Source organism: Ictalurus punctatus, chromosome 8, assembly GCF_001660625.3.
Source record: "Ictalurus punctatus breed USDA103 chromosome 8, Coco_2.0, whole genome shotgun sequence".
NCBI lineage: Eukaryota > Metazoa > Chordata > Actinopteri > Siluriformes > Ictaluridae > Ictalurus > Ictalurus punctatus.
In genome coordinates this window covers 8,249,845-8,268,078 of record NC_030423.2, presented here as the reverse complement: position 1 = coordinate 8,268,078, position 18,234 = coordinate 8,249,845, and the positions used below count along the sequence as shown (strand labels likewise).

General features: G+C 37.4%; 1 protein-coding gene across 2 annotated transcripts; it reads left to right on the top strand.

Moving 5' to 3' along the window:
• The first annotated feature begins 1,771 nt into the window (after window positions 1–1,771).
• On the top strand, window positions 1,772–17,187 carry LOC108269322 (nuclear RNA export factor 1). Of its 2 annotated transcripts, XM_017475130.3 has the most exons (22): window positions 1,772–1,900; window positions 2,721–2,774; window positions 3,793–4,000; window positions 4,651–4,819; window positions 4,904–4,987; window positions 5,113–5,217; window positions 5,367–5,447; window positions 5,565–5,634; window positions 5,797–5,885; window positions 7,022–7,129; window positions 7,309–7,418; window positions 9,253–9,289; window positions 9,778–9,846; window positions 9,932–9,987; window positions 10,462–10,569; window positions 12,710–12,768; window positions 13,447–13,562; window positions 13,670–13,712; window positions 13,817–13,889; window positions 15,654–15,836; window positions 16,380–16,440; window positions 16,572–17,187. In XM_017475130.3, exons 1-22 carry the CDS (start codon window positions 1,843–1,845, stop codon window positions 16,605–16,607), a joined length of 1,977 nt encoding a protein of 658 aa, XP_017330619.1. In that variant the 5' UTR covers window positions 1,772–1,842; the 3' UTR covers window positions 16,608–17,187. The 2 variants fall into 2 exon arrangements, with proteins under 2 accessions (XP_017330619.1, XP_017330620.1); XM_017475131.2 differs by lacking the exons at window positions 1,772–1,900; window positions 2,721–2,774 and adding an exon at window positions 2,461–2,674.
• Window positions 17,188–18,234: the final 1,047 nt, after the last annotated feature.

Sequence of the window (18,234 nt, the reverse complement as noted above, 5' to 3'; positions counted from 1 at the left end):
AAGTTCAAGTAATTCAACAGAGCCTTCCTTATCCCCCAATGACTAGTAATCTTGCCATTGCTCATTAATGGAGAATCTCATTAGAGAAAAATCTCTGGATATTTCTTCCTTGCTGACAATTCAGTTCAACTGCCAAGTTCAACTCCAGCCTCAGCAAAGTTTAAAAATGGGTCTGGGTTGTTCCCTGCTAGCTTAAAGGCTCTCAACTAGCCATGGCAGCCAGTCTTAAAATGGTGGCATCCAGAGTAGGATTGGATAGTGCTTTGAAATAAACAGCACCAAATGAGCTGTATCACACCACCAGTCATGATGAAATTCACCATGCCACAGTGTAAGGATTTTATTGAGAGTATTAAAGACGGATTTTGACAGACAGCTCACCCATACCTGAACTCTGTGTTGTGTGTTCCAACGAATATGATGTATCTTGAGCTGGTTGGGGGCCACATGCTTGCCAATGATACCTGTATTTTTTGTATTAAATCCCACCAGCCACCAGGCATATAACATAAACATATAGAAGCCAGTCTTCCAGTCTTCACTACATGCAATCCTTCTGCATCAGGCGACTTTTGCCCCTGATTTCCAAAGCACTAACTTCTCTCCAAGGACTGCTAGACAGCAACAAGTGGGTGGCACCTCTATGGAGGTCCATAAACCTTTCTGAAAGGGGTGAGGCACCTCCATCTGCCACGATTCCCTACAGCCCTGATAGGGACCTCCCCCTTTTGTTGGAGTCCTTTAAAGCAAAATCTCCTCCTGAGATTTTGCAAGATGCTGAACAAAATGGGTGTATCTGAAAAACTGCCTTTTGTGTTTTTTTTGTGTGTGTGTGCGTATATATATATATATATATATATATATATATATATATATATATATATATATATATATATATATATAAATTATTTCATTAATAGGATGTCTATTTTTTGAAGAACACTATTCAATCCAGTACGGGTAATTTTGACCCCCTTTATGCATTCGTGAACGTTTTTTTGGTTCATGCATTGTAGGGTTAAAGATCAAAAATATAAAAGGTGTGTCTCATACCTGACACCTAGTTGAACACTTTACAGTTGGTTGTTTGTGTGTGTGTGTGTGTGTATATATATATATATATATATATATATATATATATATATATATATATATATATATATATAATTTACATGTGATGGAATAGTTTATTTTATTAAATATCAAAAATGTAAAACCTGTGCTTCATACCTGACACCTAGACGAACACTTTACAGTTAGTTCATGACTGTACGTCACTCCCTTCAAATGTTATTGCGCTTTAAATAATGGTATATTTTGTGTATGAGCCCATGCAGTAATAAAATACATGGCAAATTTTATATATGATTGTCTTTAATTTATTTATTCATTTACATGTGATTCATTAACATGTGATTCATTAACATGTGATTCATTTACGTATGATTCATTTACATGTGATTCATTTTCATGAGATTCACATTCATGAGTTTCATATTCAAGTGATACATTTTCATGTGATTCATAATTTTCTATATGATTTAATAGTTTATTTTATTAAATATCAAAATCTAAAAGTTGTGCATCGTTGCTGACACCTACCATGAACAATTTACAGTTGGTTATATGACTGTAAGTCATTCCCTTCAAATGCTATTGAAGTTAGAACAAATAACAACAATAACAAAGAACAATAATAAAGTCGTAGGTAACTTTAGTGACGGTCCCTTAATTGACGTATATCCGCCAATATCGAATATCGAACGTCCAACGTCATGCCAGTGACGTCGGTTTGTAAAGTAAGCGTTGTCTCACATTAGAAAGCAACTCCAATTAAACAAGATGTTTTCCCGTGGAAAGAAGTGCAATCTCGCTGTGGTTAAACACTTTCGCTCAGAAGGTAAACAAATAATCTCGCTAACTATCTTGAAGCAATGTTTAAATGAAATGTATATATATATATATATTCACATTAATAAGCAGTAAAACGGTTAAAATTGACAAGTTTTATGTAATATGAACATAAAATGTTGGGAAACACAAAAAAATTGAAAAGAAACGCACGTGAAAACTAAATGGGGGTAAAAAAAAAATAAAAAATGTTTTATACGATTTGACACGCGAAACACTTAAAAACACTTAATTAGCTGTTTATTTATTCCTTTGTTGGCGGTTAGTTATATTTACAGTGGTAAGGAAAGAGTGGACCACGTGACGTGGCACTTGCGCTTGTTAACGTTTGTTTCAAGTGAAACTTTTAAATTGGTTTACAGGTTTCATTGTGCTTATATGGCACACACAGAACATTCTTATTAATGTTAAGGCATTAAGAACGTTCATTTTGACATTTTGAAAAAAGGAGAAAGCAATGACGAGTAAGTTATTATTCAAAATAACGATTAATTTTTAACAAAAAATAAGTAGAGGGGACCCGGAAGTTACCGCCCACCGGGTGTGACGGTTAATGATGTTCCCCTGGAAACACTGGTTTGTGGAGTTGTTTGCAGTGTTCACCTTCACCGACAGCTAATATTTGATCGTGAGGTTTGATTATTTCGTATCTGGAGCAAAATCGCAGTGCATTTTTATTTTGGATGTGCAGAAATAGTCATCTTATCAAGCTGGCGGTGTTTTTAGTTCCGGATAATGGCGGACTTTGGCCGCTACTACAATGGTAAGTCAAAACACTGTGTTGATGTTTGGGTTTCCTCCTTGTTTAGGTTTGAAGGAAGTCCATGCTGTCAGAGAAGTCTGGATCGATGTCAGCTTTTCGGGTAAACAAAAATGAATCCCATGCTGTTCATTCACTTGCTGTTTTTTCTCCACTACTGTATCATTAGTATGTTGAGTACTTACTGAATTTATTCAGTTCAGCACTTCACTAGATGGTGTAAGGTTTTCCAATTTCCGAATATCGAACGTCCAACGTCATGCCAGTGACGTCGGTTTGTAAAGTAAGCGCTGTCTCACATTAGAAAGCAACTCCAATTAAACAAGATGTCACATTAGAAAGTACTCTGGTCTATGTTTGAAACATGGTGATTTTGTTACAAATTATTATGAATGTTGTTCTGGGGATTTATTATTCATACAAAAATCCACACGCTCGGGTTTGCTTGACATGCCTGTGTGTGTGTGTGTGTGTGTGTGTGTGTGTACACCAGGGATTTCCAAACATCTTCTCAGAAACCCCTTTAACTGTGAAATCTGCTTAGTACAGGCTTATTTTATGAACATACTCAAACTCTTTAAAAAATGACACATTGTTCAAATATTTTAACTAATAACTGTAAGAACTCTGCAATAAATATAATAACTGTGGGTTGTGATTTCTTCCACTGTAACAGTATAATCACAAGCCACCTGGCTTTGCTTCACAGACCCTTGGGGTTCCCCAGACTTCGGTCTAAAAACCGCTGGCACGCACTATATGAAATCTCTCATAATTTATTAGAATTTTTTTTTTTAATTGTGTCTAATGCAGTGTAATTTTTGTGTTCCTTAAGATTGTTCTGCTTTTTTTTTTTACCACTACTGTTTTTTTTTTGTTTGTTTGTTTGTTTTTTTGTTGTTTTTTTTTGCCTCAAGAGTTTCTTTCATTGCAATAACAGGTTGCTTAACAACAGTCCTTGTTAGTGCTGTTACCATGTTAACCTATCCCCAAGTCCCATCACTCCCCAATAAGCCCTGTGTAAGTGTAAAATCAGTACACTGCAATGCAAAATGTGTTCTGGGTTAGTCCAATGCATAAACAGAACTGACTAATGCTTTGCTACTTTTTTTGTGGATCAGAGCATGATGACCGAGTGGGTGGCCCTCAGTTCCGTAACCGTAAAAGTCATGGGCCACCCAGGGGACGCGTGTACAACGAACGTGTACATCAGAGACCACGAGGGGGTCCCGCAGGAGGCTTCGGCCCTGGTTCCTCGGGCAGGTTTCTGGATGAAGCTGGAGATGTCAACATGAACTGTGGCCAGGATGGGACTTTCCAGGGGAGATTGTGCGTATATGTGTGTGTGTGGATGCACTAATTCTGTTATCATTTTTGTATGAATAGAGTTAGGAAAAATTGATTACTTGGATTATGAATTTCTCTATTGCTGATAAATTTTTATTTATTTCTTTTTATTTTATTTTTTTTTTTTTTTAAAGTTTAGTACTTTTAAACGAGATGCTGTTTGGTTCATGTACACTATATGGCCAAAAATATGTGGACACCTGACCATCACACCCATATGTAGGTCTTCCTCAAACTGTTACCACAATGTTGGAAGCACACAATTGTCTAGAACATCTGTGTATGCTGTAGCATTACAATTTTCCTTCACTGGAACTAAGGAGCCCAAACATGAACACCTTTGGGATGAATTGGAACGCCGACCGCACCTCGGGCTTCCTCACTTAACATCATTACCTGACTTTACTAGTGCTCTCATGGCTGAATAGGTAAATCTCCACATTCAAGCTCCAGAATCTAGTGGAAAGTCTTCTCAGAATGGCAGAAGTTATTATAACAGTAATGGGTGACTAAATATGGAGTAGGGTGATTATTATATGGGTGTGATTTCTCAGGTTTCCACAAACTTTTGGCCATATAGTGTATGTGACATAGCTGCAAATTAAATGGATTAATCTAAGTTATTTCTTTAGGAACCCATGTGGCCGGGCCAACCGACGAGGAGATGGCCGAATTGCTCGAGACAGAAGTGGAGGAGTCTGGCGGTACAGGCCAGGTGGAGGAAGTCAGTTATTAGGCAATGCAGAAAGACAAGGAGGTGCACCAATCTCAGGAAAATCCAAAACCTGGCACAAAATAACGGTATGGTGAAATTGTGCTAAATAATGTTGCTCTTCCTCTTCTTTATAAAGTCAGTAGATTTGAAGAATGGTTGCTCTTTAACAGATCCCTTATGGCAAGAAATATGATAAGAGCTGGCTTTTGAGGTCTCTGCAGAATCTCTGCCCCATACCTTTTACTCCAGTACATGTGAGTAAATGATGACGGGTTTAATAGTCCAGATAAGGTTAAACTGTAAATGGTGAACCGTTGTGTTTATTCTACTCTTCCATTTTTTTTTTGTTTTGTTTTTTTTTCTTCCTTGATTTGTACAGTATTCCATGGAGGGGCAGAAAGTGCAGTTCTATGTAGAGGATGACAACACTGCCAGTGCCCTGCGCAGTCTGTCTCGCAGGATCACAGATAATGAAGGATATAAGGCATGATACTTGATTTTCAACAACTTTGTGCTGCACTGAGTATTGGGTGTTTGAATAGTTGAATGATATTTAATAAATGTGATCATTCCTATGTCAAATAGCATTAATAGGTGATTTATATCTTTGTTTTTTAAATGTTCTGCATTTAGGTCGTTGTGATCACTAACCCCTGTTCTCCACCATCCTTCCTCCGGAGTGACCTGAAAGACCAGGACTTTGAACACTTAAAGGTGAAAGGCTTTATGCATTTAACATTTTAAAAAAAAAAAAAAAAAAAAAAAAAAAAAAAAACAGAAACATAATTCAGAAACTCACTTATATTGATTTAAATCTGATCATTTTCACAGCAATGCATGTCCAAGCGATTTGATACCTCAGAGCAATTTCTTGACCTGAACAGCATTCGCAGCGATCAAGGTATGTCCTCCTTAGATTAGATAAATATCACCAAATGCATGTTTGTACTATTCATGTCATTCTTAAAGTGCCTAGATGGTAAAAAATAAATAAATAAATGTTGATCAGACACTACCAGTGAGTAGCATGTGTGTGAAATTGTTGACATGATGTCTTTCTCAGATTTGATCTCTCAGAACATCGATGTGATTTTGAGTAGGAGGAGCTGTATGGAGGCTGTGATGAAGATCATTAAAGAGAATATCCCACAAGTAAGACTGCATTTCACAAAAACTCACCTAGTCTGAATTATATGCCTGGTCTTTTCCCTTATACATGCTTATAAAAGGTGTGAAAAAGGCATTGCATTTAATGTACTTACGACTAAGGTAAGCTAGCTGTGTGTTTGTAAAGCCTCGCACAGATTTCACAGAACTGAATACTGCTGTCAGTGGCTAACTGATACACTTATGAGAAGCACATGCACAGCTTGTCTCACAGTATATTTATAGCAGTGGTATTTTGTCAGGACAGTTTACTTACCAGCTACTATTGCCAAGTTCACTGTTTTGTTATGCAGCACTTAAGTGGCTCGTGTTTACAATGTTGCATAGAAAATGAAAATTAAAGAATTAAGATAGGAATATTATACTGAGTCTATACCACATAAGCAGAGGCTCATAAGCCACTGCAACCTATATTGTAGTATTTAACTATGAACAAAGGTGGGCACTCAAGATACTTGTTTGAAATGTTTATATAATATATATATATATATATATATATATATATATATATATATATGTATATGTGTGTGTGTGTATGTATGTGTGTGTGTGTATATATATATATATATATATATATATATATATATATATATATATATATATATATATGTATATATATATGTATGTATGTATGTGTATATATATATATATATATATATATATATATATATATAATATATATAATGTGTGTGTGTGTGTGTATCTATTATATGGTAGAGGTGTTTACCTTGACTGTCTGGACTAGGATCCCACTGGACTCAACAAAAAAAGTCACAGGAGAGAGAGAGAGAGAGGCTAGTTTTTTTAATATTGGCATGTATTGGGCTCACTGAGCACCACATTTATACAGTCCTCTTCAGGAACTGTTTTGGTCTGTGTTACAGGTGTTTATATTACTAATCGGATTGGTCAAGGGTGTATACGTGGGTAGGCGGGATCGGTCAAGGGTGTCTGCATGGGTGGGTGGGATTGTTGCACATTTGCGTGTGTGGAATTTAAAAAAAACTCCTACAAACACCTCTATCATATGGTCCATCATAATGGGACCCTGAAATACAAAGTCATTAAAGCCAGAAGTAACTGATTTAACAGTCCATCTCTCACTATTGTGTTGTCTTTAGCTAACTGCGCTAAACCTAAGCAATAACAAGCTCTACAAACTGGATGACCTTACAGAGCTGGTGAACATAGCTCCCAATCTAACGACTCTCAACCTGTCCCATAACGAGGTGATGCATCACTATTTAAACACAATCTTCCAACTATTCATTAAAACAGGATGCATTTAAATTGAATTATTCCAGTCAGTTCTCATTTCATTATGTACTTTAGCATGATATGAATTTAGCCATGTGGGCTCGAGAAGTAGAATGAATTTATGGTTTCTCCTACTGTGCTTCCATCATAGTTGAAGTCTGAGCGGGAGCTGGATAAGCTGAAGAGCTTGAAACTAACAGAGCTGTGGCTGGATCTCAATCCTCTGTGTGATCACTTTACAGACAAGGCAACATATATCAGGTCAGTGGTTTTGACCACACAGCTGTATTAAGATAGGCTAGGTAGGTGCGAAGGTTTGAGAGGAAAGACATAGGAAATGCAGCCTGCCTCTAGGTTCATGTCATGCTGTGGTTGGTTTTCAAAAATACCATCCCAGTAATATAATTGACCTCCTGTATTTAGGAGGTTTATAATACAGAGGTTTATAAGTTCATATAGTACAGGAGTTCATGAACCTTAAAGGCAAAGTACACTAACTCGGTTATTCTATAAGATAATATGATATTATCTTATTATAATTATAAGGTAACATTAAAGGGGCATACAAAGTGCATACAGCACAATACCGTTTAGCCTGTGATGTGTTAATGGATGAGAGTTAGTGAAATGATACAAATATAAAAACGAGGATACTTTTGCACTAAGTTTAAAGTATTCAAGGATCCTGGTTCTTAGAACTGGACTGGTATTTGTGTCTTCTCCATTTGGCAAATAATATAAATATCACGTCTCAGTCCAAGATTTTTGTTTTCAGCTCTTTATACTTTCTCTGTGCTTCATTGAGTCATTTCTGCCACCTTAGTCAAAATCCAAAAGTTGATTGCTTCCACTATAGATGTTAACAAGATAGTTATCATCTAATTATTTAATTTCGTCTAATGTTCGCTTTTGTTTCAAGACAGTTGAATGGTTTTATATTATGATATGATGTATATTTACACCCCTCTATTTGGATAGAAATATCGACAAAACAGAGATTAAAAAAAAATCTATTCCAATGTTGATACCTCGTTTTACTTTAGCCCCACTGTCATTATGCTGTTCTAACCACATCAGTGCTGTCGGCCAGTTGAGAGGACTGGTTAGCCAATGATGGGTAAGATCCCACATTTTGCACATGGGGCAACCTGAGGCAGTTACAGTCGTGATAACTGGCCAGAAAAGAATTCTTCCTGAATGGAAGAAATGCACTGGACTTCAACGTAGAACAGAGTAAAAGTAAAACCACATTGGTTGTAAAGAATCAAACTAGGACATCCAACACTAATGTACATGTAATGTGCTAAAATACATGCCAGTATTTTGTGCAATAAGTGGTCCAAACTTTTCACAACATTCCTGCGATCGATCGAGAGATCACTGAGAATCTTCAGAAAAGAGGTGCATGGAGAAAACTCAGTAATAATGATAATAATGAGTAACGGTGAAAGAAGGTGCAAAACTAGTATGTTTACGACCTACCAGCTATCCCCTCGGCTGTCTTTGAAATGGAGCTAAAGCTAAAACATATCTTCTCAGAATTGCAGTTGCAATCTACGAGCTTGCTGTGTTAACGCAGTCATAATATAATGACTTGAGAGATGATGAGGGAGCTAACTTCTATAGTGGAGCTACAGAGGTCAACTTTATGGTGTGAATTTCTGTCCTCACAATCCTTCCTTTGCTACTAAATACATATTCTATATGCGTAAATTGCACGTATATACGGTGTTTCACATACAACCTGCCTTTCACTAGAGGCTCTGGGTTTTAGTTTGTTTCTCCGTGTATTTGGGTGTAGCTGGTTGGTGGTAAGTAAACTCTGGGTTTAACTTTATTGCAGTGTAACATAAATGGTGTCTACGTGACACACTGACAGAGGATGAGCAGGAAATGTATCATGTAATCCAAAACTAGGTGTAGAATAGCAAGATTTTGAAATGTAATTATTCTTAAAGCTACGATTTCAATCAGCTGATATAATTTATTAATTTATTTTAGTGTGTGTGGGTGTTAACGAGAGTGCAATAGTAAAGGCCTTGGCTTGAACTAAAACACCCTTATGCAATGTTGTCTTTCTTGTTCGTTTTGACAGTGCTATTCGTGGACGATTCCCCAGGCTCCTCAAACTGGTGAGAGCTTTTTCTCTAGTTTTCTGTTAGCTTTCTTTCCCCTTTCCTCATTCTTCCTTTCTCTTCTCTTCATTTAAAGTTATTCTGCTTTTATCTGTAACATCTATTAAACATCAGTGCTAAGAGGAAACCATGTTACTCGTGTTCAGTTCTGTGCTCCATGTCAATCATTCATTGGTCTAGGATGAAATGTTAAAACCTGACCCTGAATAGACAGCAGTTGGTGGTGTGTCTAGCTCAATTACAGTTACAAGATTAAAAGTAAAGTAAAAGCACGTCTCCTACCTTTGACAAGTGTGTAAATAAATTAGATTGGCACTAATAGCTTCTTCTAATCAGTAGTCTTTTAAATGAGTAACCACGTTTACAAATTAATTAAATTGCTGTCAAATTCCTGGTCTGTAGTGTGCTGTTTCACTGCTACAGTAGTTAACTGACTTGACAGCTGACTGGCTTGAGCCTAATGCGCGGATTCTCATTTTATGTAGGACGGCCACAGTCTTCCTGCGCCGATAGGTTTTGACGTTGAAACCCGCACTGCAGTTCCTTCTTCAAAGGTGCGTCATCTGCTTCTTGAAAAGATTTCGCATAAATATGACCTATTCTGTGTTTTAATGTTGTGCACATTTCTTTCCGGTTCAGGGCAGCTACTTTGTTTCAGCTGAAGTCCAAGAATTCATTCTGCGATTTCTGCACCAGTAAGTCTATGCACCTATCGACTCTAAGCATAGTTGATTGCTCACTGGTAGCACAGTGGCACAGAGGATAGTGTTGCCATCTAGCAGCTCCAGGATCCCAGCCCAAACCTGAGCTCGGCTTACTGTCTGTGTGGAGTTTTTCATGTTTTTTCCTTGGCTGTGTGGGCTTCCTCTGGTTTCATCCTATCTCCCAAAAACATGCCAGTAGGTGGATAGGCGAATCTAAATTGCCCCTAGTTGTGAATGTGTGCATGCATGGTACAATGGACTAGTGTACCATCCACGGTATATTCCCGTCTTTCATGCAGTGTTCCCGGGATAGACTCCAGATCCCGTGGAGGATACCCTGTCTAGGATAAAGTGGTTGCTGAAGATGAATGAATAATTGTTCACTTTGAATGAACAATACTGCTTTACCACCCAAGTGATCGTTATAGCCACTGTAACAGAATCTACATCTCTTTTGTGTGATAGATACTACAGCTTGTATGACTCGGGAAACAGACAGCCTCTGCTGGAGGCATATCATGATGAGGCCTGCTTCTCCCTCAGCCTTCCCTCTTCCATGTACAACCTCTCCAAGTACATCTTATTTTTTTCTTTTTTTAAAATGTACTTTATGTTCATTTTTTTCAGTATTCACAGAACATCATAAATCATAGTACAAGATTAAAAGTAGCAAACACAATTATGAAGCCGCTATGATGCTTCTAAAACTTATGATAATAAAAATTAGATGGTCTGTCTCAATCAGCCCCCTAGTTCAGTAGTCAGGGCACTGATCAGGGAGACGGGCATTTTAAGGGCTGTCTCAATCGCAAAATCCTTCCAGTGCATTGGAAAGTTTGCTCCCTAAAAATAATCCCACAATGTACTGCAAAAATCGGGGAGCATCGATGCCCACTATGTTCCCTTACTGGAAATTATGTTATGGAATGATGTTTTCTGAAGCCTCTCAGCTCGGGGAAAAAAAAAAAAAAAAAAAGGGGGACGAACTCTCGGCCAACTTTGTCTTCAAATGTAAGTAGCTTGTTATCGTTGTAGCTTTCAAATGATTATTTACAGTGGATATAAAAAGTCTACACACCCTTGTTAAAAGGGCAGGTTTTTGTGATATAAAAAAATTAAACCCAGATAAATCATGACAAACTTTTCTACCTTTATTGTAAAATTTTTATCTATTAATTAAAGTGAAAAACAATAAGCCTATCTCTGCAGTTGTGTTGAATAAGTGTGCACACCCGTAAACTAATACTTGGTTGAAGCAGCTTTAGATTTTATCTTTTGATTAAGAGTCAATCTGTTTGGTACAGCTTGACTTAGCAATATTTTACCATATTCATCCTTGGACAAGCATTCTAACTCTGTCAAATTGGCTGGGCATCTTGTGTGCACAGTCCTAGTCAGGTCACCCCAAAGATTTTTTTTATTGGTTTTAGGTTTGGGCCATTCCAAACCCTTGGTCTTGTTTTGGTGAAGCCATTCCTTTGTGGATCTGGAGGTTTGCTTTGGGCCGTTGTCATACTGAAAGGTGAAATTCCTCTTCGTCTTAAGTGTTTTATCAGAGACCTTAAGGTTGTGCACAAAAATTGACTGGTATTTGGCACTTTAGTGATATTTAATTATTCGCTCCACCCTGATTAAAGCCCTAGTTCCAGCTGAAGAAAACAACCCCAACGTATGATGCTGCCGCCACCTCCATGCTTCCCTGTGGGAATGGTGTTCTTTTGGTGTTTTTTTTTTTAGTTGCCAGAAGCTGCTGCAATTATTTTAATGTTGCTCTAGGCCTCTTGGTAGCTTCCCTGACCAGTTTTCTCCTGATCTTCTCATCAATTTTAGAGGAACAACCTGTTCTTGGTAGTGTCACTGTCGTGCCATATTTTCTCCACCTGTTGATTATTGTCTTTACAGTGTTCCATGGGATATACAATGCCTTTTAACCCTCTCCTGATTGATATTTTTCAACAATGAGATCCCATACCTGCTTTGTGGCCCATGTCTTTATCCAGGAAAATCCTATCGTAAAGCTGTACTTTATTTGGGTGTAATCAGCCACTTTAATTGATGGAAGGTGTATACAAATTAGTAATTAACATGAGTTTGAATCGGTTAATTTCTGAACACTTCCCATTTATAAAAGGAGATTAAGTGGCAGTGGTAGCGCAGTGGTTAAGACATTGGACTTCTGACCAGAAGGTGATGAGTTCAAATCCCAGCACCACCAAGCTACCACTGCTGGGCCCTTGAGCAAGACCCTCAACTGCTCCGGTGAGATATATGTAATTCACTATGGATAAGGTTGTCTGCCAAATGCCATAAATGTAATGTAAATGTAATTAAGCTAACAAAGTTGTATGACATATGAAACGTAATTATTTTTATGTTTTTCATTTTCAGTGATGTTTTACAACAGGAGTCATGTGGACAGAAACTGAGTTATCAGTGTCCCAAAGTGTAGTCATCCAGGGTCCTTACCAGTGCCCGAACACATGTACAAGATATACTGATTCACAATCTACAGAGCTAGGGAGCTGATTGAGACACACCAAGAGACATAAATATAAAAATGACCATATATATTAACTGAAAGTTCATGGGTGATTCCCTATCCCTTTAATTGCTTCAGAGTAAATTCACTGCTCTTTGTCCCTCTGAGTATTAAATGCAGGAAGTCATATCTTTGTCTCTTTCCCTCATTAACTTGGCTTTTCTGCTGTCACAGGTCTAACTTGGAAGAATATCACAATCACAATCGCAACATTAAGAGAATTAAAGACCCTGGTAAGTATTTCCAAAAAAACTGTGTTTTTAAACAAGATACAGAAGTGAAGTAGGATGTATGATTTTGTATGCCGCGTTCTACTTAACTCTGAAATGGGAACACAGAATTGCGTCATATTCAGGCTACAAACGGGGGGAAAACATGGATGCCTCCATGAAAGTGTGTTTTGTTAGCAACAAGTCGCCAGCTAACATTAGTGATCATGAGTTTAAGTTTTAATCAACTGTGTCTGTGTTGATTATTCTAAAGTAAATACTACTATAAACTCATTACAATAGTAATGAAAGTGCTTAAATCAGAAATTCCACGTTAGGAGCGTTTGTTGAACGTGGCATTAATATACAGATGTTATGTTGGTAAAAAAAAAATTTTAAGTTGATATGATCAGTTTGGCCTGGTTTTGTATTTGGTGCTTAATATGTACTTTTAGTGCCTTTCTTATAGTGTTGAATATTATTTGAATGTAGATTATCCTACTCCTTCATTATAACTGCAGTACCCTGTGTCAGGATGCGACTAATTGGCAAAACAGTCCAAAATGTTTGGTTCTGCATAGTGCAGATGAGGATATGATATTTCGTGGGATTTGCCAGGAGGCATAGCAGTGAGTGCTGACCAATAACTGATTAAGTTTAGCTGATAATCTGACATTTCTCTGCTTTTGATCTTCCCCGCAGTGACGCGGTTCCGTGTATTGAAGCACACTCGACTGAACGTAGTTGCCTTCCTGAATGAACTGCCCAAAACCCAGCATGACTTGGCCTCTTTCAATGTGGATGTCAACACATGCACAGTGAGTTACAGTTTTATTTCGTATACCTCTGTATATTTTTCTAGCTTGTTACACAACTTTATTCTTAGTACAGTTCTGTATTCTTAATATTGATTCTATCTCTGCAGCCAACATTACTGGTGTTTACAGTCAGTGGGGTGTTCAAGGACAGTAAGTATAGCCTGTTTACAAAAGATGACATGGAGTGGACCTCTGTGTTCTTCATATAGCTATTTATTATTTTTCTATATTTATTCTTCTACTGCTCCCTTTAGTTGACGTCAAGTCAAAAGAATCTACTCGTGCCTTCTCCCGGGTCTTCGTTGCAGTACCGGCCATGAATAACGGGTAAGGAAAAACTGTCTTGCTGTTTTTACTCACCTTTTGTCACTTGACCCTAGGGGTGAATGAGTGTATGAACATAAGCGTGTACAGTGCCTTGTGATGGACTAGCGTCCCATCCAGGGTGTATTCCCACCTCACACACACAGGCTCTGGATTCACCGTGACCCTGATTGTATTATAATGGTTACTGCACTGGTAAGTGAGTAATTGATATGACAAGCTAGTTAGAGAGAAAAGTGCATTAATACACACTGACATAAATGAATCATACATAAATTTGTTTTCAAGTTGAGAGTGAGGGGGAAAAAATGCTGCTGACCACTATATCAGCAGCTTGTTGAACTTGGACCCAGAACCTAGATACACAGGCTAGTGCAGGGGTGATGCCACTACTCTAGAAGTGTTGGGGAAAAATTTGATGCTTTTTCATTTGTTTATAAAAACATCCAGACTAATGATGTATTTTGCTTTTAGCACTATATGGCACCAGGGTCTGATTATAATACAGTAACAGGGCACAGCACACATTTTAATAGAAGGCAGAGTGGTTTGTTTCGACCCACATACTTAATTTTGAATTTTACTCAGTCAGCTAATAGCAGAAATAAATTAGTTCACGAAGTTGGACAGCACTAATTCTAAAATGCGTTTTAAAAATTGAAGACATGTTTGCATTCTACAGTAGGCTGTCTGACACTGTAATAACCGTTTACTTAAACATTTTCTAGCAAGCCTTGTGTACTTTTAATTTGAAGAATATTCCTTTAATCTATTCAGAATATGTACATATGTCACTTAAAATATTTAAACATTAGCAAAACTGATTCAACACATGATTATTAAAGGGATAGTTCACCCAAAAATGTTAACTCTATCATCAACTACTCACCCTCATGTCATTCCAAACCCATAAGACTTTCGAAACGTCCGCTTTCGCGTTCTCGTGAATCAACGGGACCTGGAAACGCTGCACTGTATACAAACTGAGTCACATAGAACAATCTTTGTAACAAATCTCCTCGACATAGAGGAGGACTTGCGTTTTTTGTCTGCTCGACAAACAAACGTCCGCTCTCACATCAACACAACACGCGTGGGTCGTGGTTCTCTCGTGAACGCGTGTCAGAGATCTATGCGGGAGTGATATATTTTGTGAATAAAGACTTTATTTTCGTTTTTTTGCACACACATCATTTGTATCGCTTCATAACATTGGGATTAAACCACTGGAGTCACATGGATTACTTTTATGATGCTTTTATGAACTTTTTGGAACTTGAAAGTTTTGGTTACATCGACTGTAAATGGGAGGGTCAGAAATATCCTCGGTTTCATTAAAATTGTCTTCGTTTGTGTTCTGAAGATGAATGAAAGTCTTATGAGTTTGAAACAACATGAGGATGAGTAATTGATGACAGAATTTTCATTTTTGGGAACTATCGCATTAAGCCCAGTGACCTTTTTGAAGCCCTTTTAACCCTTTTATAGCTCATAAGAGATCCCCTTTAGGAGAAGTGTCCACCCCCCAGCTGATCTGGAAGTTTTGATTGTTTTTTTTCAACGAGTCAGTTATTCTGTTATTGCCTAAAGCGCTGGGTCACCACCCCAGTAATTTGAAAAGCTCCGGGTGAAATGCCAGCTCACACCCATTGCTCTGGCAGCCCTGGGCTGGTGATCTGTCCACTCTTTATCACTTTTCTCTTTTCTCTTTTTGTAAGCAACCAAAAGGGTTCTTAATTTATATTGTATGTGTTTTCGCTCTTGTAGGCTATGTTTAGTCAATGATGAACTATTTGTGAGGAACGCTACCACTGAAGAGATCCGCCGTGCATTTGCCACACCCGCCCCGACCCCGTCCAGCAGCCCTGTGTCCTCCTACTCTCCCACCCAGCAGGAGATGATCTCCACCTTCTCCCAGAAATCTCAGATGAATCTCGATTGGTCCCAAAAGTGAGTAGAGATCTTGATAGAAATGACTTTTACTGTGTAAAATGGTACACTGAAATAAACTTGTTTGTGTGTTTGCACATGTGTACATTGAACACCTGAAGGTTTATCATCTACCTTGGGATGAACAAACAATAAGTACACCCCAAAATTGTTGGCTTTTTTGACATGTTTGGACAAGCAAACATTTGAATAAATGTAACTTTTTAATAAATTAGAAATTTATTGAAGTATTAAACTGTATTGCCCTTTTTAGCAGAAATAACTTCTTGTAGTCGTTTTGCATAATTTTCCACCAGTCTCTGACATCGGCTTGCTGGAATTTTTGACCACTCTTCTATGCATTATTCGTTCAGTTTCAAGATGTTTGAAGATTTACTCACATGCACTGTTTCAAAGATTAAATGTTTGCTTGTCCAAATATGTGAAAATAAATATAAAATAAATTCCATGGGCTGTACTTATTGTTTCACATGACTGTATGTTATCTGGGGGGGGAATCACTTTTTTTATTTTTATTTTTTTGTCATCTCTTTGTACCCTCAGGTGGCTACAACAGAATGAATGGGACTTCAATCGAGCTGTACAGCTCTTTACAGAACTCAAGGTGAGACTAAAAGTTTCAGCCATACCACAGTATGATCTAGAGTTCAGTGAGACGGTAATATGATAGCATGCTTTGCATGGTAAATATGTTGTGTTGTATTTAGTTCATGTTGTGTTTCTGTTTTGTAACAGGTTCAGGGCTCCATATCAGAGGTCGCTTTCACATAGTGAAGATGGATCAGAATAGTTCTGTGTTTAGCAAATCAAAGTGCTGTGTAAAATTAAAAATAAAAAGACAAGTTGTTTTTTTATTTTTATTATTATTATTATTATTATTATTATTATTATTACATTATTTGATATTGTTTTCAATTTTTTTTATGGTATTGTGGCTCAGTCTGGACTGAGAATGAACACTAACAGCACTTCTGTTACTGTTGTGTTTTAATTATTTTATTTGTGTTCAGGACATCCATTGTTAGATAGAGCATTAAAAATCTGTGGTTTGTGGTTGTACATCCTTTTTAAGTGTTTTGGGGGGGTTGCAGCCAAATTACTTGCTGTTTTCTGGTTTTTTTTACTGGGGGGTACTAAAGGAGTGCAGCGGACTGAAGCTCTCAACTTTGGTTTATGTAAATGACAAAGAGAACTAAGCTGTGGTATTGTAATTTAATGGAAATTAAATCATAGCATGGCATAGTGGTGGTGATAACATGATACAGTTTCAGATTGCCTTACATATTTCTTATTTCAGTCAAGGAATTTTTACCTGTTATGTATATACACAATTAAAAAAATTGTAGCAAAATCTATTTGTTGTGATTATTTATAGACTTTTGTATATCTCAGATTATACCAGTTAGATTATAAACTCAGCCAAAAAAAAGAAACTTCCCTTTTTCAGGAGACTGTATTTCAAAGACAATTTTGTAAAATCCAAATAAGCTTTACAGATCTTTATTGGAAAGGGTTTAAACAATGTTTTTCATTCTTGTTCACTGAACTATAAACAATTATTGCACATGCACCTGTGGAACAGTCCTTAAGATACAAACAGTTTACAGGTGGTAAAAATTCAGGTCACAGTTAGAGTAACTTATGACACCAAAGAGACCTTTCTACTGACTCTGAAAAACACCAGAAGAAAGATGCGTAGGATCCCTGCTCACCTGCATGAACATGCCATAGACCAGCTTCAGGGAGGCATGAGGACTGCAGATGTGGCCAGAGCAATAAACTGCAGTGTCTGTAATGTAAGACGCCTAAAATTACACGTAACCATGTGTCCCCCCCAGACGTGATGGAGAACTTGCAAATGTCTTGGTGGAAGAGTGGAGTAACATCTCACAGCAAGAACTGACAAATCTGGTACAGTCCATGAGGATGAGATGCACTGTAGTACTTAAAGCAGCTGGAGACTATCAGATAATGACTGATACTTTTGATATTGATCCCCACTTTGTTCAGGGACTCATTATTCCATGTCTGTTCATCAAATGTCTGTGAAACTTGTTCAGTTATTGAATCTTTTTATGTTAATACAAATATTTACACATATCAAGAAGTTTGCTAGAAATAAAGCAGTGAATCTGAGATGATGTTTCTTTTTTTGTTGTTTATATATATATTTTTTTATGTTAAAATTGACATACGAGGAATACTTAAAAGTTGAGAGGAGCTCAGAGAACCCATACTGTGGAAACTCATGCAGACATGGGGAGATCAAGTGAAACTCCACAGAGACACTTAGCTCAGCTTAGTATCAAACTGGGACCCTGGAGCTGAGAAGGAGCAGTGGCATCCACTGCACCACCCTGAGATCTCAACATAATTATAGATCTGAATATAATAATAT